Source organism: Haemaphysalis longicornis, unplaced genomic scaffold (assembly GCF_048455015.1).
Source record: "Haemaphysalis longicornis isolate Haplotype H1 unplaced genomic scaffold, Haemaphysalis longicornis Haplotype H1 scaffold_1, whole genome shotgun sequence".
NCBI lineage: Eukaryota > Metazoa > Arthropoda > Arachnida > Ixodida > Ixodidae > Haemaphysalis > Haemaphysalis longicornis.
In genome coordinates this window covers 102836482-102862648 of record NW_027526203.1, presented here as the reverse complement: position 1 = coordinate 102862648, position 26167 = coordinate 102836482, and the positions used below count along the sequence as shown (strand labels likewise).

Genomic DNA, 26167 nt, shown 5'->3' with positions numbered 1-26167 from the left:
TTTCTGCTCTTCCGCGGTTCCCCTCAACCGCTTGCTTCTGGTTTTATGCATTGCCTGTTTCCTTCTTCGGTTTGGAGCCCGAAGAAGTGGCGTCCGAGTCTGCGTTATCGTTCTCAACTGAGGGTTGTGGTGCGTTCCCATCCACGCTACGCCGGCTACGCCGATGGTACAACAAAAACAAAAGCGTCGTGTCATCTTTAGCTGCGGGCGGGAGATGATCCGGAACGTGTACGTTCCCTTGCGGCATCTACACCAAGAACGCAGCGTTGAAGAAACGTCGCGGCAATGAGCGATCTTCTTGGAATCAGCGTTAGTTTGGTAATGGACGTGAAGAAGGAGATGAAAAATAACGATGGAAATCTTGCGACGCCCTCCCGAAAGTGCCAGCGAAGCGGTGGAAAGAGACGACGCACAGAAGTGTACGACGACTTCACGAAGTGCGCATTGCGGCCGTCCGTGCATCGCCTTTTTTGCCGCAATGGGATCCCCACAGTGACGGCAATTGCTGCGTATGTCAACGCTAGCGGCGATGTTACTCCTCTGAAGCCATGGACTGTGCGCCGGCTGCTGAATGACATCGGATTCAGGTATGAGAAGAGGAGCCGGAACTCGCTGCTGATCGACCGGCACGACATTGTCTCGAGGCAGCAGAAGTACCTCTACGACATCGCCAGGTACAGGATTGAAAATCGAAAAATATTCTACTTTGATGAAACCTGAGTGAATGCGGGACACACGATATCGACTGTTTGACGGACACGACGGTTGCTTCGCACCACGACGGCTTCATGCGTGGTCTGACGACAGGTTTGAAGCAGCCGTCAGGGAAAGGATAGCGCCTGATTGTTACACTCATCGACAGCGAGGGTGGCTTCGTCGGTGGGTGCCTGGACATCTTTGGAGGTACGAAGGCAGGCGACTACCACGAGGAGACGGACGACACCCGCTTTGAAAGGTGGTTTGGGGTCGTCTTGCCACCACTGCCACTCGTTAGTGTAATTGTCATGGACAATACCTCGTACCACTCGTGGCTGGAAGAAGCAGTGCCTACGACGACTTCGCGCAAAAATGTTGTTCAGGCCTGGGTGACGTCCGAAGGACTTCCTTGGGATGAAAAACGCTTAAAACGTAGCTGCTCAGCCTTGTGGCCTCTGTTAAGACACGGTAAATCAGGTATCGCATTGACAGTGCAGCTGTATGGACAGGATGTATTCGGGAGCCCTGCCATTGTGAGCTGAGTCCTATTGAGCGCATATGAGCACAGATGAGGTGAGGCGTCGCAGCAAGAAATGACACATTTAAGCTGGCAGATGTAGAGGTGCTCCTGAGGGAAGAAGTTGCCAAGGTAACAGCTCAGCACTGGGCAAACACTGTTCAGCATGTGATCAGCATTGAAACAAAGTTCAGAGGAGACGGTGGTGCAAGTGCGCATGTTTAACCTATTATAATACATCTGGGTGAAGACATGGACTCCGACAGTGACCTATCTGCTATCGAGTCCTTTCAAGATGTTTAAGGCTGCGACTTATTCGCCAGTGCTGCCTTTGCCTCGTTCAGTTAGTGTGGAGTGGGGCGTTTAGCTTAAATACCTGTGTTTCTATAGCTGCAGAAGCAAAGAAATCTTTCAAACAGCAGACAAGACCAGATATGCCGTTTGTATGCTTTATTAAGGCTTATTTCTGGAGTTAACTGAGCAGCCAGTGTGTGGTGCGTAACTTGCTCAGGGTTGATTGCTTTGACATGTAGCTATGAGAATCAGAAGAGACCATTGCAATGTTTGGTTTGTAATCTCATTTGACATTACTCAGTGTTGTCTGCTGTGTCTAAGACTCAACAGTGATCTTACAGTGTAACAGTGAGGGCGGGAGAAGCTATTTCAACAATCGGTTCATGATCTCATTTGCTGTAGTGAACGGAGCGGTGTCTTGTGTGGTGCTGGCTCATGGTTGATTGCCTTGATATGTATCTATGAGAATAAGAAAAGGCTGTTGCAGTGCTTGGTTTCTGATCTCATTTGTTATAAGTGTGGTGCAGGAATTAAGCCGTATAAGTTCAGTCGTTACAGGATACTGCGTGGCAGATGTATTCATAAAAGGAAATCGTACATCTCGAGCAAGAGAAAACACGCACTGTTCCAAACTATTTTCTGGAAGTAAAGCCACGCTTACACTGCACGAGAAGGGTATTCGCATGTATAGCATGAGTTATGTGCAAGCCGATTCAAGCGAGTTCACAAATTCACTTCAAGCAGAATCACTTCTGCGGTGTGTGGCGTTGGGGCTCCTTGTGCGACACTGTAAATGGTGATAAAGGCAAGTTTCACCTACAGAATAAGACACTAGTTTGAGTTTTCACTGCAAGTTTTTTACATTGTTTTGCCACTTATGCACGTATGAGATGCAGAAACAGTTGCAAATAAAATGCCTACATGAAAGCTTGTACCTGTCAGCTTGTGTGGCTGGCTGAGCCAAGTTGTCTTCTGATAGAGCGTTAAGAACAAATAAGTCTGCTTCAGTCTCTTATTGCTCATTTCATTTGCTCTGCATAACTCAGCAGTGTGTCTGTTTAGCTCTCTGAGCCAAATCTAACTTATGATAGCAGTGAGGACCAGAAAAGTTGCTTCGGTGTTTTATTAAAGCAAAGCTTTCTACCTCTACCCCCCAAGGGTTCTTTCGCGACCGTTGGTGTCACCAGAAAACTCCAGCGAACAAATAAAAGAATTCCCTGCACCGCCAGGAATCGAACCAGGGACCAACAGAGCAACAAAGCAAGAGCCCGTTGTCTTACCGATTAAGCTACGAGCCCACGCGGAGTCGGGGAAGACAAGTGGTGCACTCACCAAGCACATCTAGGGGTATAACCCCTGCAGTCTTGCTAAATGCCACGCGGAAGTGATTAAAGGAACCTCACACCAACCCATGGCATCTCACTTCTAGAACGCCAATGGGCCTGTGGCTTCCAGTGTTCACGTAAAAATCTTAGCTCCTTGTCGTCCCCCCTCACGCCAATCGATATCTCAATGAACACATTAAAATACTCCTTAATGGCCAGGCCATCACTCAAAGCCCCAGCATCAAGATCCTGGGACTCCATCTCGAGGCTAACACCAAGAGTGACGTCTCCTTGCAGCGCCTCAAAAACAGCAATAAGCAAATCATACACATGATCAGGCGAGTTGCCACCAAGAAGCGAGGCCTCAAGGAATCCCATACCGTTCGATTAGTTCAAGCTTTTGTCCTCTCGAGAATCACCTACGTCAACCCCGTGTCTTCTTCTCGGCAAGGAGGACGTAAACATGCCTTAAATAATGATTAGAAAGGTGGTTGAGCAAGCCATTGGTCTTCCGATGAGTGCGTCCACAGAGACCCTGCTTAGCACGGGGCTCTACAACACGGTGGAAGAGCTGATAGAGGGCCATCTTTCTATCCTGAAGCTCCGAATGAGCAGAACTGCGGCGGGTCGCCTTATCCTTTAAGAGGTTCGCTGGGCAGCACAGAATGTCACTCCGCTTGATGTACTCCTGAATTTTTGGCGACAAGAAACAAACATGCTCCCTTTGCTTAGAAATATGAACCCCTCAGACTACACGGGTCGCCGACAAGCACGGGCTCAAGCGCTCAACACCACCCTCGGTGGGGATTATGCAGTTAGCTACACAGACACCTCCCAACATCGAGGGCAGCAGTACGCCATCATCGTGGCTACTTTCAGAACCAACCTCCTTGCTTGTGCCTCACTGAAGACCGAAGACATGACGGCAGCAGAAGAGGCAGCCATCGCCTTGGCTCTCACTCAACCATGGGTAGTCACCACTTCCCAACAAGCCTACAGGAATTACCTGTTGAGTTTGGTGTCCCGATCCGTACTGCGTTTGCTAAAACACTCCCCAAATGGTTCCATCCAGCTCATCTGGATGCCCGCTCATGCTTCCATGGAAGGCAACGAATACGTCCACCAAGCCGTACTTTTAGCCGCCCCCTGCTATGAAGCTGCATGATGACGGTCACCCGCTTGTCTCAATCAGGGACGTAACCCAGCATTATCGCCTTCTGAGACAGACCCTACCTTCGCCTTACCCTGACCTTTCCGTAGAACAACAACCTAACCTACGGCTCATACAATCCGGCTCATTCCCACACCCGACGCGTCTTCACTTAATGCACCCGAATCGCTACGACGCTGAATGTAAACTTTGCTCAGAAGTAGGAACACTCTGCCACATAATCGGGGTGTGCGAATTTAGCCCTGAGCACCCTCCTCTCTTTCCGTCAACTACCGAACAAGAGCCGAACATGGGAGATGCTGCTGTCCGGCCCCTCTCTGCCTACCCAGCTTCAGCTGGTAGAGAGAGCACACGTGGCGCGGACTGAATATGGGCTACAGTGAAGGAGGAACCACTCCCCTGTACCACACTCTGGGCCATTCAGGAATCTGAATAGAAGTATTTCCTCCTTCTGCCTCTCCTACTCCTCCTCCTGATCCCGCTCCGTCTCTGCCGCTGATCTCGTCGCCTCCGTTCGCGACGGCAGAGACGGAGAAGTGAGATCGTCTAATACCGGGTTTGAGCTTTAATTTCGTGAAAGCCGTTTCCACTCATGTGCTATACCAATACAACTCAACCAACCAATGTTCATGCTTCATGCATTAATTTAACCTTACCAAGAATATCTGATTGAAGGAGTAGAGGGTAAGGGTATGCAAATTGAATTTCACTTCTCTCTGGTTTCAATATTTGTAGAGTGAAGTGAGGGAATTATGTGACGTCGCATTAGTAAGCATTGTGGGTGCCGTTCACAGCTTTGCTTTCCAAACACATTCACAGAGTGGATTGGCGTTAATTTTTTTTCTACTTTGATTCTGTTTAGCTTCTACCTGGCTATCTGCTGTATTACGCAGGAATTGGGATAAATAGGTTTTATCTGTTTTCTAAGCCACTGGATAAAATTCAGAAGCACAGCGTCAATAAAAACAATTCCCAAAGTTTTGGGAAGAGGAAACAATGTTGGCGTCAATCGATCCTCCCATGTATGGGAATAATTTCACATAGTGCATTTTTGGCAAGATAATAAATTTCTTCCTTAGCATATGATCTGATTCTCGCTCTTGCGTAACAAGAAAAGTACGATATGCATTGACCAGTTTCAGCGGAGCGATATGTGCCGTATGTGTGTTTCCATGCGTCCACTCAACCGACATGTCATACATCAACCAGTGCAGATAACTTTCTATGGTACAGATCACTAAGTAACCCTTCAGACATACTTCATTGCCCGTGTTATGAATTTGGCATCAATTGATGTGCTGTCATTGTGATTTACACTCCTAATATATGCGTAAGCATTGCACGTGTTGCGTTGTGAACAGCGCTGCAGCAAGCAGCAGCTTACTGTTCGACTTGGCATCCACGATGTTGAGCACTGCTGGACCAGTGAGCTCTTGCTCCAGCAGCCACTTGTGATGTGACAGGGAAAATGGGTGAAATGCTCACATGTTTTTCACCCTGAATCCTCCCTCTTTCTCGAATTTACAGCACATGCATGCAAATTACCATTACAGCAGCAGCTTCTTACTTAAGTGATATGAGCACAAGGCGAGCAGTGCCTATATAGCTTCAATAATGCACATGTCTGATTCAAGAATTTGATTGGTGAACGATATGCATGCGCATGTCTAGGAAAAGCTGAAAGGCGGTTTATTTGATTTCAGTGCTGCGTTTCATGTCTTCACATGCACTGTTGCAGCTGGTCATACCGGTGAAATCTAGCTCATGAAATTTCACTATCACGAAGCACAGCTCAATCACGAAGCCTAAGCAAGACAATGAAATTGAACTTACAGTGTTAATACTCATGTATAATCTTTATTATTATAGAGAATGCAAACTCAACGCAGATCCCTATTCGTATTTGATTCACAAACGTTTTTGTCCAAAACAACAACTTAAAGTGCTCCAACATAAAACAGGCGACGAAAACATGCCAGCTGCAAATAACACATTTAATAATGGAATCTCAGCGTAACCGAGAATCAAAATAGAAAAGGTGGCATATTAAATCACACCTAGAGCTCGTACGCGTTCACGTTCAAAAAACGCGATAATTCAGCTTCTTGTATTTGCGACTTGATCGCAATTTGGGCGAATACGCTTGCGCCCTGCATGGACTTGGGAGACACGGCTCGACATATGCTCTAACGAAATGCAGCGCGCGACATCGCGCTGTTTGCGTTCCGCCCCGTGCGTAGAAATAATATAGTGGCCCCGAGCATAACGGTCCATGGCGTTAACGTCGTGCGCTATGCACAACAGTAATATTTGCGACTGGCGTAATCAACAAGATATAAACAAGGAGTTATCGCCCCCTGTCGCAGTCACTGGGGTGATAAGGTGGGTAGCACAGACACAGGAGGGACTAAACGGTAGAGCGAGAAGCACTTCACGCTCAAGACGAAACGCCCGCACAGGATGACGACGACCGCTTTGTATCACACAGCGTACACAGAATCCAGTACCGGCAGCGGCGGCTGTTTTCCGGCAACGCCGGTCGTTCACAAAACAGAAGAAAAAACACCATAGCGGTTGTCGTTACCGAGCATGTTAACAACACTGCACACAACACGCAAACAAGGAATACGACTGAACGGCACTAAAAATAATTCTCAGAGCCGGACGACGCCGATGGATTGACGCGAACAGCCATGCGAACAGCGGAGGTGGCCATTTTGGTAGAAGTCCGTAAGCGCGGAAGAACATGCTCTGTGATTTCTTCCGTGAACGCGGCGTAGAGGCGGTCTACCATAAGGTCACGTTGATACGGTGACACCATTGGCTGGAGGGGGGTCCTTTGATGAGGAAAAGCCGCATTTTTCTTGAGTTGTATCCGAGTATAGGTATTGTAAACAACGCAACAAAACTCAAAGGGTGCGAAGGGTAAACATTCAGACAATAATAATAATAATAAAGGGTACGAAATTCAAAGTATACAGTAAACATCACCAAGTGCAAAGTAAACGTAAAGGTACAAGGGTAAACATTAGGAGGACAATGAAACAGTATTTTAAAATTGTTATAAGAACTGGCAGGAGAACAGTAAATTCAGTTAGATTGTGACATGTGAATCTTTAGTTTATTGCGCAAGGTTTAGCGGTTAATGCATGTTACTAAATTATCGGGTAGTTCATTCCGCAGTGTAATCCCATTGAGAAAGAATGAGGTAATCATTGTAGGTGTGTGTCCATTTATAGGGGCGATAGGATGGCTGTGGTTTGTGCGGGATGAAGTTCTGTGTGAAAGTGTGCCGTGATTTAGGATGATAATTCTTTCAGTGCAGTAGCGCTAATATTATTAGAGTATTGGGAGTAAATAAAACGGGCAGCACGGTTTTAAATCCGTTCTAAACCGTTAGTAAGATAAGTTTGTGAGGGGTGCCAGATTGGGCCAGCATATTCTAATTTCGGTCGCACATAAGTTTCATAAGCTAACTTTTTAATGTCTGGCGAGGCTACTTTTAAGTTGCGGCGCAGGTATCCGAGGTAGCGTGATGCCTCCGAACAGATGATTTGAATATGGTTTGACCATGATAGCGACGATGGCAGATGCACTCCGAGATATTTGTATGATAGTTTACCGCTAATGGGAAGAGACTTTATGCTGTAGGTATACTGTGCTGGGCTCATTTTACGGGTGAATGACATCACTTCACATTTAGTGAGGTTTAATGGCATAAGATTTATCACACCAAGTTACAATTATATCTAGATCATGTTGAAGTTAAGCTCTGTCATCGGGTTTACAGATTGTGGAATACAAAACGCAGTCATCGGCAAAAGTCTTAATTTTGTTAGTACACTAGTGGGCAAGTCATTTATGTATATTAGAAAGAGAAGCGGGGAGAGGCAGGCACCCTGGGGGACACCTGACGTTACGTCAGAAAGAGGTGACTCATAATCGTTAGCGCTTGTGAACGGCTTTCGGTTTTTTAGAAAATTGACTATTCAAGGAATTATGTTCAGAGGGATTCCAAGGTTGCATAGTTTAGAGAGTAATAGGTTATAAGAGACACGGTCGAATGCTTTAAAGAGATCTAAAAATATGGCGTTAGTTTGAAGATTTTTGTCCATGAAGTGAAGTATATCATGTGTGAATTCGGCTAGTTGTAGTTTCCGGTAGTAGTTTCCGGTAACCATGTTGATGAGCAAAGAAAAAATTGATGGATTGCAGATCAGTCGTTAAGTTTGAAGCTATGATATGTTCGAGCATTCTAGATGAAATACTGGTTAAGGAAATAGGTCAGTAGTTTGCTGGGATTGCGCGGTTGCCTGATTTAAAAATTGCAATAACCTTAGCCTTCTTCCAATCGTCTGGTACGTTTCCTGTTTGTAATGATTAGAGACCGGAACTTTAGGCACGAAAAATCCAGGTTTTAGGCGCCTAGAATTGGCAGTGAAAATAGCCATTTAGGCATATATAGGCACTAAAAATCAAGTATAGGCATGTAGAGGCTCAGTTCGTATTCACTTCAGAAGCATAATTTAGCACATTTTTTCTTTACTTGCAGTAATACCGCGGACAAATCGTGTGCTGGGGCAAAGCAATTTTATTTTATTCGGGAAAATAGGCCGCACAAGAGTTGCCATTTTAAAATTTATGCGAAATTCAGTGGGACTCCCCACCAAAAGAAACTACTGAATTCCATTAAAAACGACCCCAATGTCAATGATTTGCTGCTTGAAGTTGTACCCCTTTCAGTCGATAATTGTGTGGAACAAAAAACAACGCTCAACGTTCACGGAAGTTGGGGGAGCGCTCTTGTACTTCTCGACGCTCCATGACCTCATTAAATATGGAATATGACAATGTTTGCTGATGAGAACGTTCGGCAGGTATTTTACCGCACGGATTCAAGAAATTTTATGCCAGACAGATTTAATCAACCGCTCCTTCGGAGATGGTGGCGGATCTGTCCTGGACCTCCCAAATGAGCTCAGCAGACAGAGTGGCGCCAAAGCTCTCAGCTGCTGATATGCCTTCTGCTAAGAATGCGAAATAAGCACACGAATGTGCCCTGTCCGTTGAAGTGTAGCGTGGTGCAAATACTTTGGGCGGCGACGCTTTTGGCGATTGCAAAGCTGCTGATAGAACCGGAGTGTTTTGTGTTAGTTTTGAGCACTCAGCCGAGTTCCTGAAAGTGAACAACGGGCGGTGGTAGAGAGACCCTCCTCGCTCTCAACAACAGGTCCGCACCCCTCCCCCTACACTATATAAAAAAATAATACTTACCGGCGCCTGGTTTCGATCCCACTACCCTGCGGGCGGAACGCAAGGTACATGGTGCTCTACCGACTGTGCCACAAAGCCGACACAGAATGGAAGGCTACGAACGGGCCTTATATCCTTGACTCATTCAAAGTACGTCAAGAAGCTGCTGATGCAACGCATTCACTACCTGTGGGTGGAACGCGAGGTACATGGTGCTCTTCCCACTGCGCCACAAAACCGACACAGAACGAAAGGCTACGAACGCGCCTTATATCCTTGACTCATTCAAACTACGTCAAGAAGCTGCTGATACAACGCATTCACTACCACCAACTCCCCAAACACTAAACGTTAACGCAATACACCCACCCCCTATGCGACGCATTTACTGGAGTCCCCCTCGCGGGGAGGTGGGCCCTTTTTTCGCTTCTTGTTTTAATGGCGTTTTTATGGCGTCTTTTTTTTTAAACTTCTGCAACCAGCAGAAGTACTCGCTGTTGGTCTGCGGGCTCAGTGCGTCAGAAGCACATAGAACAAAAAATTTCGTGCTGAAAGGGGTGACGTCAGTGAGCTTGGCTGCGGTGTAGCTGCGCACGGGTTTTTCTAGCGGCTCGGCTGAGGTGGCAAGTTCGAGGTGGTTGCTGTTTGGGCACGGTTTCCGCTTGTCGGCGTGATTGGCACGACGCGCTTATTTTTCGTGCAAACGGCGTCAAACAAACTCCCCTTTGCGGGCTTCTGAAGTGAGAACAGTCCCTGCAGGACACAGACTCAAACATCCAAAAAAGGCATGTATAACACAAAAAAAGGCGCCAAAAAGCCCATATAGTAAAAAAACGGCACTAAAATGTCGACGTAGTCAGAATAGGCACTATGGGCTCCCCTTCCCTTAGTTCGTGCTTATATGTTAAATAGGCTTGATACGGACTGAAGGAAAAAATAGGCATTTTGCCCAAAGTTGCGGTCTCTAGTAATAATTGTGTGAAGATCAAGTAAAGTATCTGGCTAGAGACTGAAATGGCACATTTTAGTAATTTACTGTTAATACTCTCACAGCCCGCCGAAGATGAAAGTTTGAGATCGTTAATCAGTTTAAATATTCCTTCCGGAGAGATTTCAATTATTGGAATCGCTACTGCTGCAGGATCCGGCAATGCTACGGTATCAGTGGTATTAGCAGAGGAAAACAGACGAAAAGTGGTCATTTCATTTCATTTCATTTCATTTCATTTGCTTAAAGACCCTCGAGGGGGTACTACATAAGGGGTGGGTAATTATAATGACAAGCATAGAAGCCAAAGATTTAACAAAGAAAATGCTTTTTGATGTTTTCTATGAAGGATGATGGGCAGGTAATGGTTGCGATTTCACTTGGAAGGCGGTTCCAGTCTGGCGCGGTACGCGGAAAAAAAACCCGCCCGCATCTTCCCACGGGGGGAACTCGAGTAAATGCGTCGCAGAGTGGTGGGGTGTCGCGTGAATGTTGCGTAATTGGCTATGGTTTGGGAATGCTTAATTGTTAGTTCGTCTTTATTAGTCTTATTTATTGAATGAAGGAGAAGCGAAGGCAAGGAGTGTCTTTATTGCTTTGGTGCCGTCAAGCAAAGCGTCAAGTCAAGCGAAAGCCAAGCAAAGACGCCCTTGACTGAATTCCGAACGCGCGCTCCGCCGCTTATATACACAACGCCCGCGTTCGAGGGAGAGAAGTACGGGGGAGAGACGCGCATGCGCACACTTCCGTACACAAGCGCGCGAACTTTCCACGCACCCACCACGCCGTTATCACGTGTACTCGTCCTGCCACCGTTACTGTTGAGCGCGACGCAGCGCACGGGTAGCTACGACGCATGCGCGCACAGACGCGCTCCCCCCAGCACCGCCGCAGCTGTTGTTGAGAGCGACGGAGCGCACGGGGTACACGCGGTCCTCCCGCACCGCCGCACCTGTTGTTGAGAGCGAGGAGGGTGCTGGGGAGAGACGCGCACCTGCACCTCGACGCGACGCGCATGTGCAGTGAGCGTGTGGACGGCGCCGACAACATCGACGAGTGACATCGCGAGCCTAAGAAATGCTCCGCATTTAAAACGAGGCAGAAAAAAAATTCAGGCCAATCCACCATGTGAATGTGGTTGAAAAGCAAAGCTGTAAACGGCACTCACAACGATGACCTCTGAGGCGTCACTCAAATTCCCTCACGTCGCTCTACAAATAGTGAAGCCAGAGAAAAGTGAAATGCACTTAACCACACCCGTTGTTCCTTTAAAGAGATATTCTTGGTAAGTAATAAATCAATGCATGATGTATTAACGGTGGTTGGTTTGAGTTGTATTGGTGTAGCACACGAGTGGAAACTTTTTTTACAAAATTAAAGGAAACTCAAACCCTGCGTTAGACGATCTGAGTTCTCCTTTTCTGCCGCCGGGGACGTAGGCGACGAGATTGGCGGCATAGATGGAAGGAGGAGCAGGATGAGGAGGAAGAAATACTTCTTTTCAGATTTCTGAACGGCCCAGAGTGCGGCCCAAGGAAGTGGTTCCTTCTCCACTGGAGCCCATAGGCAGTGCTCGCCGCCTGTCCACCAGCTGAAGCTGGGTAGGCGGAGAGGGGCTGGACAGCACCATCTCCCATTGCTTTTATTGTGTAGTTGACAGAAAGAGAGGAGGGTGCTCAGGGCTAAAGTCGCACACCCCGCTTATAAGGGGTATTCACAGAAGAGAGAAATCCGCCGTTTCGCTCCTCGGAGTGCGCGCCACGTGACCCCTACGTCACGGTTTCTCTCCGGTGCACCGCCTCCGTTGGGAGATCGGAGCTTCTGCTCGCGAGCTACAAACCCTCCGACGCTCGGCGGCGGAGGAGGCGGGATTTTGTCTGCTCGTCGGGCAGCTGGCCGCGGCTGAAGTTCTAGAGCGGTTGCAGGCACTCTATTTTTATCGCTTCTTAATACATCGGACGCGAAAATGCGTGGCGCACATGACAGGCCCACTGAGGGAGCCGCGTACACCACCAGCACGGGCGCTTGGCGAGCGGCGGCCGCGGCGGCCGCGGCCGCGAAGTGGCGCAGGCCGGCGCCGATAGCTCGAGCGACAGCTTGTTATTGCTCCCCAAGGCGCAAACAAAGCTGCGTATACGAGAAATGGGGTAATGATGTGATGGAAAGTTGCTTTAAAAATCGTCACCTGAGCCGCTTGCCAGAGCGCCGATCGAATATTCGCCGCAGTGTTAAGCCTAACATCAGTATGCGGGCCTGTAGGTGGGCCGGCCGGCTGCTACCACGTCGCGCGCCGTTCTCTGCGCGCGGCAGCACCTGCATCGCGTCGACGACCAATTTTTGGTCGGTTGACAAGATCAGTACGTATGAGCTTAATAGAAATTGCCGCCGTCGCGGAATCGGCGGTGCTACGGCAGCTCTGCTTTAGAAATAGGCGACTGCAAACAGTGATGTCCCTCCGAAAGTCGCATCCTCCGTGTGAGCGAAGGAGCTGGCCGAGCGGAACTCCGCCTGCGGTGACGTCACGACCTCCCTCGGATTTCTCCGCTGAAACGCTCCGCCGTGTGAATACCCCTTTATGTGGCGGAGTGTTCCTACTTCTGAGCAAAATTTACATTAAGCGTCGTAGCGATTCGGGTGCACTAAGGAAAGACACGTCGGGTGTGGAAGGACCTGGATTGTATGAGCCGTGGGGTAGTTTGTTGATGTATTGACGTTTGTTGACGGGTTGACGTAAGTAACTCTCGAGAGGACAAAAGCTTCAATTAATCGACAGGTACCGGATTCCTTTAGGCCTCACTTCTTGGTGGCAACTCGTCTGATCATGTGTATGATTTGATTAATGCTGTTTTTGAGGCGCTGCAAGGAGACGTCACTCTTGGTGTTAGCTTCGAGATGTAGGCCCAGGACCTTGATGCTGGGGCTTGGAGTTATGGCCTGGCCATCAAGGAGTATTTGAATGTATTCCTTGGTTTGGCGTGAGGGCGGACGGCAAGGAGCTGTGATTGTTTACATGAACACTGGAGGCCACAGGCTTTAGCACAATGGCGTACTAGAAGTGAGATGCCATGCATTGGTGTGAGCTTCCTTTAATTTTTGTAACTCTTAGCACATGAGTAAGGTGCGCACAGGGCCGCTAGACGGGCGTGAGTGGTCGCGTGACACTTTCACGTGGCATTCAGCGAGAACGCAGGGGGTAAACCCGTAGATGTGCTTGGTGAGTACACCAAGCACATCTTCGCAGTCTTCTCGTGGGCTCGTAGCTAAATCGGTAAGACAACGGGCTTTCGCTTTGTTAGTGTATTAGTTCCAGGTTCGATTCCCGGCGGTGCCAGTAAATTCTTTTATTGTTCGCTGGAGTTTTCTGGTGACACCAACGGTCGCGATAGAACCCTTGGGGGGTAGAGGTAAAAAGCTTTGCTTTAAAAGTAGAAGTCCAGGAACGTGGCCGAGCAACTTGAAGCAAATGGCCCGTGCGGTGAGATATGCGTGTTGCGGGAAAGGTGGGACATGCAAGGGACAGTGAAAAATTTTGTGGAACAAAGACAGGCTGGCAATACGACGGCGAAGTGCTAGATCCTTTAAACCAGATTCTGCTTTAAATCGAGATACGCTGACAGTGGAATTTAATAAACAGTGAATAAATCTAGCGGCCCGGTTTTGAAGTGATTCGATGGCATGAGTAAGATAAGATTGTCGATGGTCTCAAATGGGCGATGCGGATTCTAGTTTCGGTTAAACAATGGATTTGTATGCTTGTAATTTTACGTGTTGTGGAGAGAGGCGTAAATGGCGTTTTGAGGAAACCCAGTGTTTTATTTGCAGATGAAATGATGTTAGTAACGTGTATGTTCCATAAAAGATCGCTACAAACAGTGACGCCGAACTACCTTATGACTGAACATTTTCTAAGGGGATGGCATTAACTGTGTACGGATACACAAGCGGCATTTCAGCGGTCGAATGAAACGACTTTACATTTACTGGGGTAAGTTCCATGAGCCAGTGCTCGCACCATTCCTGGAGGCAGTTTAGGTTGGCTTGTAGGGATGACTGTTTTGAAATGTCAGTAACAGTGTCATATATAACTCAGTCATCAGCGAACAGGCGGGTTTTACAGGTTAGTTTTGAAGGCACGTCATTTATGTATGTAAGAAATAAAGGGGGACCAAGAACCGAACCCTGGGGTACTCCGGACGTTACTGGAAGAGGATTAGAGGTACGGTTGTTGATATTAACAGACAGGGAGTGGTTTGTAAGGAATTCTCTGATCCAATTTAATATGTTAGGTTGAAGATTTAACTGGGAACGTTTTATTAACAGTCGATAAGGGGGTACTTTGTCGAACGCTTTGAAAAAATCTAAGAATACGGCATCGGTTTGTGAGTTACAGTCCAGGTTAGTATGCAAATCATTAACAAATAAGGCCAGTTGCGTTTTACAAGAGAAACCTCTGCAGAACCCAAGTTGTGCTGGATGAAAAAAAGCTGTTTGAATCAAGAAAGTTTATGATATGCGTGTAGATGACGTGTTCCATGATTTTACAGGGCACGCTGGTTAGGGATATGGGATGATAGTTTAATGGCGACTTTTTGTTACCTGATTTGAAAATTGGAACGACTTTCCCGTTCTTCCAGTCGTCTGGTAGATGTTCTGTTAAAAGTGACTGTGAGAAGAGCAAGCATAGAAAGGATGCACAAGTATATTTTGTATTCTTAAGGAACTTGGAGTTGATTTCGCCTATCCCGGAAGAGGAGGAAAGCTTTAATTTGTCGATTAAGCACAAAATTCCACTAGTAGTGAACGATACGGGTGGCATAGCACATTCTATAACAGTGGGTGGTGTTGGGAATGACACGTTACTTTCTTTGGTACACACGGATGAGAAAGCGGTGTTGAAGATGTTAGCGCATTCATCATCGGTGCTTACGTGACCCATTCACCGGTAAGAGTAACTGGGGCTGCATGCGGCAGGTTCAAAACCTGCCAAAAATTTTTTTGGTTGTTAGTCAGCATGTTTGGTAAGTCAACGTTGAAAAAAGAATTATCTGCGTCTTCAACTGCACATAAATATGCTTTTTCAGCTGCGTAGTATTTCTGGGACTTTTGCGGGTCTTCTAGTTTTTTTGCCAATCTAAGCAGACATTTTTTCTCGTTTTCTAATCTTTTCAGAGTTTTAGAGAACCATGGCTTTTGGCAGTTTGCGCGGAAGTGGGATTTGGGAATAAACCTCTCAGTAAATTCATTGACCTTGACCTTAAACAGTGTCCAGTTTTCCACGACGGACCGGGAATAGAAAGTGGTTTCCAAACTGGATAAGAATGCGTTAAGCTCCAGATTTATTGCTTCATAATTCCCCTTGTCGCACAGCCGAATGGTTTTCTGGGTGGTTTGACGAATTAACGGTTTAAATGCAAATTCGGCATGGATAACCTTATGGTCACTTATTTCGGGGAGATAAGTAATCAAGACCATGCTTTCAGGATGACTGGTTAGTATTAGGTCCAAAATATTTTCACACTCTTGTGTTACGCGGGTTGGTGCAGTTGCCATTTGTGAACGGTTAAAAATTTAAACAAACATCCAGGAAAGCCCCGGCTTCGCCTTGGGACTGTGACGGCATGGTTTGGTTAAGCCAATAATACCTGGAAAATTAAAATCACCGAACGAAAATACGGGGGCATTGGGATACTTTTTCGTAACTTCGTTTAGTACGCCACTAAGGTTATTAGGAACGCCAGGACAGCTATTCGGGGGCCTGTAACAGACGCCAAGTAATATTGACTGGGGCTTCGCAGAACAAAGAATCAAAATTATTTCAAGGTCAGATGACAGGTTAACTAACGAGCAGGATATTCTTTGTTTTATGGCAAGAAGAACCGCTCCTCCCTTCTTATCTTTCCGATCCTTCCGAAATAGTTGAAAATTAGGCAAATCGGCCAAGACCTCTTGATCAGAGACGCTGTCACTTAACCATGTTTCGGTTAATATAAGAAAGTCACTGTTGGATGACAAAACCAGATTAAAAACATGTTCACGCTTCGAAATGGTGCTTCTAATGTTAGTAAAAATCACGGAAAGCGAAAAAACTGAAATTGGGACAATTTGGGGGGAGGTTGGCTTTGGTCGAGGAAGGGATGATTGCTATTTTAATTCTTTCATTGACTGCAATGACTCGTCAAAGATGTAGCGTTTAGTTCCGAGAAGAAGGGTTTTGAGGCGCACAGTGAAAGCTGTTGACGTAGTTCTTGCAAAAGCAATTAGATGTTTGCGCTCCTGACGTACGGCAGGGGAGAAGTCCTCGCCCACGCTGAAGTCTGTGTCCTTGAATTTGCGGCCGTTGGAAAGGATAAGTTCTTTGGTCTTAGATGGTTGAAACTTTACAATTATGGGTCGAATGCGGTCTTCTGAAAAGCGCCCGAGGCGGTGCTCACGCTCAATTTCTGAGGGAGGAATTGTTAGTTTGAGTGTGTTGAAGTAGTGACGAATGATTATTTCTTCTGAGTCCGAAAACGTTTCAGTTTTAGTAGTGTCCGGAATGCCATAAAATATAAGATTGTTTCCCGCAAGCGGTTCTCGCTGTCGTCTACACGGTATTCCAGATTACAGATCTTGTAAGTCATTTCGATTGTGAGTGTCTTTAGGCCATCTAGCTCTGTGCGCATGGATGAAAGGGCAGTGGAATGTTTTTCAAGGTCAGTGATGCGTTTGCACAAATCTGTTATCGTTACGTCCGTCGTTGTTAGTTGGTTTTAAAGCAAAGCTTTTTAGCTCTAACCCCAAGGGTTCTTTCGCCACCGTTGGTGTCAACAGAAAACTCCGGCGAACAAATAAAAGAATCTACTGGCACCTCCAGGAATCGAACCTCCAACTAATAGAATAACAAAGCGAGAGCTCGTTGTCTTATCGATTTAACTACGAACCCACGCCGAGACGGGAAGACAGGTGATGCACTCACCGAGAACACCTACGGGTTTATTCACTGCATTCTCGCTGAATGCCATGCGATAGCGATTAAATGAAGCTGACACCAACCCATGGCATCTTCCTTATAGTACGCCAATGTGCTAAAGCCTGTGGTTCCAGAGTTCAAGTAAAGAACCTCAGCTCCTTGTCGTCCACCCTCATTCCAAACGACACCTTAGGAACACATTCAAATACTCCTTGATGGCCAAACCATCACTCCAAGCCCCAGCATCAAGATCCTGGGCCTACATCTTCAGGCTAAAACCAAGAGTGGCGTATCCTGTCAGCGCCTCAAACACAGCATCAATAAAATCATGCACGTGATCACGCCAGTTGCCACCAAGAAGCGAGGCCTCAAGGAATCCGATACCTTTCCATTAGTTCAAGCTTTTGTCCTCTCGAGAATCACTTAAGTCAACCCCTTGTCTTCTTCGCCTAAAGGAGGGCATAAAGATGCTTTATATAATGATTGGAAAGGCGGTTGAGCAAGCCATTTTTCTTCCAATGAGTGCGGCCACAGAGAGGCTGCTTTGCACGGGGCTCTACAATACGGTGGAAGCGCTCATAGAGGCCAATCTTTCTATCCAGAAGCTTCGAATAAGCTGAACTGCGGCGAGTCGCCGCATCCTTCACCAGATTGGCTGGGCAGCACAGAATGTCATTCCGCTTGGTGTACTCCTGGACTGTTGGTGACAAGAACTGAAGGTGGTCCCTTTGCGTAGAAATATGAACCCCTCACATGACGAGGTTCGCCGAAAAGCACGGGCTCAAGTGCTCAACACCACCCTCGGTGCGGATCATGCAGTTATCTACACAGACCCTTCCCAACATCGAGGGAAGCGGTACGCCATCATCGTGGCTACCTCCAGAACCCACCTTCTTGCTTGTGCCTTACTCAAGACCGAAGACATGACGGCAGCAGAAGAGGCAGCCATCGCCTTGGCTCTCACTCAACCAGGGGTTCGTAAGGTAGTCACCGATTCCCAACAAGCCTACAGGAATTACCAGTCGGGTTTGGTGTCCCGACCTCCACTGCGTGTGCCAAACAACGACTCCCCACATGGTTCCATTCAGCTCATCTGGACACCCGCTCACGCTTTCGTGGAGGGCAACGAATACGCCCACCGATCCTGCACTTTTACCCCCCGTGCTATGGAGCTGCATGACGACAGTCACCCGCTTGTCTCGTTCAGGGACATAACCCAGCATTATCGCCTTCTGAGACTGACCCTACCTTCGCCTTGCCCTGCGCTTTCCATAGAACAACAAACTACCCTACGGTTCATACAATCCAGCTCCTTCCCACACCCGACGCGTATTCACCTAATGCACCCGAATCGCTACGAAGCTTAATGTAAAAATGTAAATATTGCTCAGAAGTAGGAACACTCTGCCACATAATCAAGGTGTGCGACTTTAGCCCTGAGCAGCCTCCTCTCTTTCCGTCAACTATCGAACGAGAGCAATGGGAGATGCTGCTTTCCAGCCCATCTCTGCCTACCCAACTTCAGCTGGTGGACAGAGCACAGACGGCGCCGACTGCATATGGGCCACAGTGAATAAGGAACCACTCCCCTTCGCCGCACTCTGGGTCGTTCAGAAATCTGAATAAAAGTATTTACTCATCCTCCTTCTCGTCCTCCTTCTTGTTTTCCTTCTTCGTCTCTGCCACCGATTCCGTATCATCCGTCCGCTATGGCACAGCCGGAGAAGTGTGATCGTCTCACACCGGGTTTGAACTTTAATTTTATCAAAAAGTGTTTCCAGTCATGTGCTACACCAATAAAACTCAACCAACCACCGTTCATGCATCATGCAATAATTTAACCTTACCAAGAATATCTCTTTACCTTTAACCTTAACCTTTAACCTTACCAAGTAATAGAGGGTGTGGTTAAGTGCATTTCACTTTTCTCTGGTTTCACTATTTGTAGAGTGACGTGAGTGAATTGATGTGACATCGCATGGGTTATTGTTGTGGGTGCCGTTTACAGCTTTGCTTTCCAACAACATTCACAGGATCGCTTGGCGCTAATTTTTTTAATATCTTGAATGTCGGAAATGAGCTTATTCTGTCCAGCAGATAGCTTTTGCCATTCAGTAAGGAAGTCTTCACCAGTGGATGGCCCAGGGTTAGTTTTGACATCCCCCGCCAAAAGCAAAAAAGAGCGTATGACCTGCGCACACTCGACAATGATCACAAAGCAGCACCGTGGGCTCGGCTGCTGAACTAAAGAATAATTACTCGATTTCTTAGCAAGAAAAGCACTTCTGTTAGTGGCCTGCATGATGAAGGCAAACGGATTAGGCTGCGCGTTCGCACAGCTACCAAGCCCAGAATGCGGCGCGCACGGGGGTGGTTGTTTTGTAGTCGTGGCTGTAGATGATGTCTGTCTTGATAGAGTAGTCCACGTGTGGTCGAGGGTCAAGGTTTGCAGTGGCGGCGCTGTTGCTGGATGCGGTGCGATGGTAGCGGGATTCAAGTTTGAAATGCCGTTGTGGAAGGGGGCGGGTATTGTTGACGGTCCGATGAAGCCAGCCATGAGAAACAGCAGGAACAACTTTGACGGCACGGTGAGTACCTGCATGACGAAGGCAAACGGATTAGGCTGCGCGTTCGCGCAGCTACCGAGCCCACCTGTGCGGCGTCGATTGGTTCTCGAGTCAGCATTAGTGAGGTTTAATCGATTAGATTGTGACGTAGGGGAACGCACGCGCCAAAATTTGTTAGGGTTTGATTGAAGAATCGATAATAGGTCGTCGGGAAAGAATTTAATTTTTGCAGCTTTGAGTTCGGTTAAGTACTGCTTCGCGCATGAGCGGTAGCGCTGCCATGTAGTTGAGCTTTGGCTTAGGTGAGGCGATCTGTACAAGCATTTCTTTCGGTTACAGAGTGATTTTAGCTGTTTTTTAAACCATTGACAGTTGGAATGTGATTTAATGAGGGTAGTAGAAACGTATTTGTTTTTAAGGTTCAGCATTGTAGTCTTAGAAAGTTCCCAGTTAGCGTTGACACTTCGAGTTAGGTACGTAATCCTTAAGTTGAAGTTTGAAGTTGACATTGAAGTTTATTTTTACGTTTCAAAAGTGCGTACAAGTAGTAATACAGAAGGAGGTAACGTAGTTACAAAACTGTCGGGGGGGCCTCCTGAGAGAAGGTGCGCAACAGAACAGCGGTAGAGTAGGCAACAAGTAAACAATACATCAAAAGAAAATGATCAAAAACAGGCAGAAAGCAATACATATGTGTATATAAATACGCACACATATATACATCCATTTGTAGCAATACAAAAAATGCATATGAAACATTGCAGTAAAAAGGATTAGAGCTCGTGATTAATGGCGTTAAAATTTCTTCTCTTGTAACCTGCGACTACGTTCTGTGTGGGTGATTTCTTTTTCAGCTGGGAAGAGAAGCAAACATGGATTAGTTTGTGGTCATTAGGGAGCGTGTTAATTGTTTTCATGTCGTCAGGGCACGAAGTTAGCAGAAGGTCTACGATATTATTACCCCTGCTAGGGAGGTTATGGCCTTGTGAAGATTAAAATCAAGTAGAGTAATCCTTCGTTATAACGGAGTCAGGGGGACGGCGAAAAATTTCGTTATCAGCGTTATTTTGATATAAGCGACCACTGGAGAAAACTAAAGTACTTGAGTTTTAATTGCGCCAAACTGCGAGGAATCATAACACGATGTATCCAGTGAAGCAAAACCTTATTCAGGTGCAAAAAAGGCAGTGATCTTTGGATGTTCCACGTTCTTACGAGGCGCGAGCAACCCCCGCTCCAATTGACCAAGCAGTGACTGGCGTCCGAACGCCTCGCAGGCTGCAGAGCGAATGAGGAGGGGAAGGCAGTGGCCACTTCTATAGGGGGGTGGGGGCGTCACGGAGCGCTACGAGAGTTTCGCGCAGGAAAGCCCCACAAATTCCACTGCTCGAATCTGAGGTTGTGTTTGTTGAGCTCAGAAAACATTAACCACTGATTGTGGGTACACAGCGTAACCATGAAAACTGACTGGTTTGGCACTTTCGGCTTTGCATGATGAATGGGTTATTTTTTCCGAGGTGTGCAGCAGTGAAGTTTGGAAAAAAAGGAGTTTTTGGCACCCCGCTCTCGACGATACTTCGAATTCTAGGCTTCGAGTGTCAGTGTTCGCGCACCGGCGCGTCACGCCATTGACAAATGCCTAGGAAAAATATTCAATTACCCTACCATGCATTTGGGCCGTGTATCTTAAGAGGGATGGCGCAAATCGAGCATCACCGGGTCGAGAAAATCGCCGGGGAAATACCAGCTTGTTAACCCGCCATATTGACCACCTGACTCGCCGATGGGTCGCCGCCGCTCGGCGACGCCTCCGCTCGCCACTTCGCTCTAAGCGGGTCCAGCTGTTCGTGCGCTTCGAGTAATGCGGCCTAAAAGGCATGCGTTTGGGTTGGGAATAGAAGAAATTTCGAATAAAGCGATAGTTCAAGTAAAGCGATTTCGTTACAACGAGGGATTACAGCATAGTGTTTAAAAAGTGATGCTATTTAGACGGTGACCCATTCGACACTGAAAGAAACTACCGGCTGATTGCTGGATAGGTGAAGTCTCCGAATAAAAATATGAGTGCGTTACGGAATTTATTGGTAACTGTAAGCAGGGATTGATGAAGTAGGTCTCAGAAGTCTGGGTGGCTGTCCGGTGGCCTATCGAAGGCGCCAAAAACAAATTTGAGGCTCCGTTTGAGACAAGTGCCCAGGTTAATTCTATTCCGTTGTCATAGAATGTAAGTGAAGATGTTAGGGTATTTGTAATGGCTTCAGCACGCCACCTCCTGTGTTGCTTTCTCGATCGCGGAGAAAAATTGTGAAGTTGAAATAGGAGGGAAGCACTTCCGTATCTATGATGTCTTCATGCAACCATGTTTCACTTAGTATGACTATGTCACCACTGATATCATTTATGAAACTGTAAAGTTCATCGCGTTTAGGAATTATGCTTCGTATGTAGTGAAGGCGATGTTTAGGTTTAGAAATGCCATAGGGCGGATACATGTGTTACACGAGGCGGAATGATTCGAAACCTGTCATGTGCTGCCAACGGAGGTGGCTTGGGATAATGAGTCGTTATCCAATGTAATGACGGGTGAGTTTTCAAGTTCCGTATTTGTATCATTTTTCGCGTCATCGAAGTAGGTCTTGTTTCCAACAATCAGCTTTTCCACCCTCACATTAAATGCACACTTTTTTTGGCCCATTGAATTTAAGCAACGAGATTATTTGAAGCTACTACACCAGAGACTGGTATCTTCGTTTTCATGGGACGCCAATCTGTCTGTTTAGACTGACTTCGGTTTTGTCTTCACTGTCCCTTTAACCACCTCGGAGGTGGTTTAACCACCTCGGTGTTTTGTCTTACTGTCCCTGTAACCTCCCCTCAACTAAATAACAGGCAATCCAGTGCCGACAACCGGAAGCCTGGGTTGCTAACACATGTGTCCTGAAGATCGTGAAGATAGACAACAAAACACAATGTATTTGGCCAAGTTTTAATGCAATGAGTATGGTCAGAGTTGAACTCTTTGGAAGCGCGACACGAGACCAGTATACGAGGAGACGCTCTTGGAAAAACCAACCTGGAGATACCCCGTAGGTAGTATTAGGTCGAGAAACATCCTTATAATGGTGGCAGGAGTGCCGATCAAACGAAGCAAAATCTTGTCTTCTGTGCAAAGTGTTCGGGCCAGTTTCCGCACTTACGTGATTTATGCAGTGAAAATATCTTCCGCTGGACGTCGACGGCTTGTAGCCCTAGGTCTACGCTTTGCAAACACTCAGTGAAATTAACTGTTAAATTTGTATATCTCTCCACCTGCTGTAGTGTCACGACCGGAGGAAGCAGGAAACACGGGTGCACATACCCTGCTGCCAACCCTCTGGCATACGTTATTCCGTTATTCCAGTACTCGTTTGTGAGAACTCCGAACCATCAACACACATCATCGTCATTAACGGTGCTTAAACACCATGAGGTCAGCCGTTTTCACATTGTGCTCGAAAATACTAGCGAAAGCAATGTGACACGCGGCTTTTAGAAAAAAAAATATATTCTTACTTTCTCAGTAGATTTAAGTCGATTTCCAATATAGCCCTAAAGTTCTACTACATGTCGTTTCTATCCTCTTGCAGGTGGAAAGAAGCACTCTTGGGGGCTTCTATGATTGTGATCTTCATCATGTGCATCGCCATCAAGTTTATCACCGTCCTTTTGGGACTAGGTGAACACATGTACGAGTAAGAAATTTTACGTGTACGTAATTCGCAAATGTGTTTTTTTTTTCAGAACAGATAGGTAACTAGTGCGGTGAGCTTGTCGTTCCTTGGAGGAGTGGTCTGAAGTTGGTACCAATAATTTTTCAGCCTAATTGTATATCTCCACCCTGCTATCTATCAGTTATCTGTCTTGTTTTAGAAAAAAAAAAACTTTCTACCCACTAATTTTACTGGAGGGAAAACTTCTGCTCTTGTCTTAGGATCACTCCCTTCGGTCTCCTTCTTTTCCGTGAAGTAGTGTTCGTCCCGTGTTTGTCTTTCTTTCGGTGTTCCATCTTATAGCGCTAGTTCAATGTACCCAGCATCCTATTTCTGAATTTATTTTCTTTCGTGTCTTGCTACCTACTGGTAGGTGCTGTCCGCGATTGTTTGTTCCCCACACGAACCACATGTAGTGATGCTGAGTGGGAACACAGCGGACTCTAACCCTCTACACTTAAGTCGTTTCCAACCATGACGACGGGTTGAAGGGTGAAGAGACCAGATTAAAATGGGGGCGGCGGCAGTCGTGATCAAGCGCCGGCTGAAGGGCTGACGGTCTGCTTTCCGGGATGTGACGACGGGGAATATATTGCGTGTCGTTGAATGCCCATTGATTGGGGAGGTAATCTCAATGTGCATCTTCTGCTTTCAAATCATTCCGTAATACATTTTCATTCCCCCCCCCCCCTACATTATAGGCCTCAAATAGAACCCCCGCACCCGTGCTCTGTTCTAACATTTAAAAAACACAAACTTCGAATCATCTGACAACATTCCCCATTCCCCCATCAGGAAATGCGTACGCTAAAAACAGCGAAGCACCAATCACCAGAAGATCACTCTTTCTAATATCAAAATTCCACTAAAGCGTCGTTGGCTAGAATTCCAAAGCTAACAAACTGATATTAAAAAAATTCTCATACTAGATACAAACAGTCGACCTTCATTCTCGAGCAAACATACACGGCCAGACTCAAAATCCCAGCAACACCATATTGAACGTTTCACACATATGTGATGAGGTGCTGGTGGAAGACGAGGAAGTGGACACCGAGCGCACAGCTGCAGAGAGAGCGTGCAGAAAATCGAATCAGGCCGGTGATCAGGGGACGCCTGTGACCAGTGATGCCAATTTAGCGGATTTTCCGCTAAATCTGGCGGATTTCATTTTGTCCTCACGGGGAAAAAATTAGTCTAGCGGCTAGTGGATTTTTTGGTGGGCCATTTTCATACATAGCGGATTTCTGGCGGGTACCTCACGCAGTGCACCGACTCAAAATCGCCCTGCAAGAAAGACCTTATGACTTTGCTTTCAAGCTTGTTTAAAAAAGTCGTAATTCCGACAGAGCAGATTGACGTTCTGACGTGCAGACTTGAGGACCACTTGAACCCCAAGCCATATCTGGGCTACGTGTTTGAGACGTACGTTAACAACGTGAAAGCTCAGAAGACCGACGGGTTCTCTCTCGCAGATGAAGCTGTGATGCGAGAAAGCTGCATAAGGTTTACTACCACGCTAGTAGATCAAATCAGACAGCGACTTCCCTACAAGATTACAGTTCTCCAGGAAACATCACTCTTATCGATCGAAAACGCTTTGTGCGTCGTGAAGGAGCCATTGATTCCTCTGCTGGAAGCAATGGCAGTGCCCCCTGAGACAATAGAAAAAATTTAAAATCAGTGGAGCAAAATCACCCTCCTGAACTGGAGGCAAATATCATCCACGCAGTCGTTCCGGTGTGAAGTTCACTCCTGTAAGGACGCCTGCGGCGAAAACCTGTTCGTCGAGCTGGCCAGATTTGCCATGTCGATGCTCGTGCTGCCGTATTCAAATGCCGAAGTAGAGAGGACGTTTAGTCAGCTTAAAATACTAAAATCCAAGCTGCGGAACAAGATGAAGCCTGAAACTAGAAACGCCATCTTCGTCGTAAGAGCGGGGCTGAAGCGACACCAGAAACGTTGTTTTGATTACGAACTTCCCGCGGCAGTTCTTAGTGCCATCGGGACATCTGCAACGTATGTGCAACCAAGTCTCCTTTCTGGTCCCTGAACAAGTACCTGAACAAGTTCCTGTAGAGATGATATCAGACGACGACAGCGGCGACGAAGACCTCGATGTGTTTTTTGTTGACCTGTGAGTTCTTTTTTTCATCAGTGTGAACATTTATAACTTTTAGCTTCATCTGTGATGAGGTTGACAAATGACGACCACCGCCGCACTGAAGCTTCAAGTGTTCTAGTTAGACTCTTTCGAAGACTCTTTTATATGTTATTTCAGCTCTCGCAGTTTTTGGGAGATTCTAAGAATGATAAAGGTATTTATCATACGAAATTGCACTGTTTTTCTAATGAAATATGCCCTAGCGGAAAATTTAGCGGATATGTTTTAGAATCTAGCGGAATCTGGCGGATTTCTTGTGGCTTTTTAGTGGATATCTGACGCCCAGCGGTGGCAACACTGCCTGTGACGCGCTGGGCTTCAGAGAGTGGCCCTGTAATCGTGTTCGGGAGAAAAACCCGGCGCGGAACCATTGCTGTTCCCGAGAGCCGTCCGTTCTTGATGCCGACAACCCGCGGGCTGGCGTGCCTGTAGTTGGTGACGCGCTGGGCGAAAGAACGTGGCTTCATGTTCACCTGGAAGTGGAACCCTCGGTT

General features: G+C 46.9%; 1 protein-coding gene and 1 pseudogene across 1 annotated transcript in view; one reads left to right on the top strand and one right to left on the bottom strand.

The window, feature by feature from the left end:
• The window catches only part of LOC144144738 (solute carrier family 13 member 4-like), a 167202-nt gene that overhangs the window by 72736 nt on the left and 68299 nt on the right, over window positions 1–26167 (top strand). Inside the window, exon 6 of the mRNA XM_077676279.1 lies at window positions 23387–23485. Coding sequence (XP_077532405.1) covers window positions 23387–23485 — 99 coding nt within the window. The remainder of the gene's footprint in view (window positions 1–23386; window positions 23486–26167) is intronic.
• LOC144165171 (uncharacterized) lies at window positions 16386–19814 on the bottom strand (annotated as a pseudogene).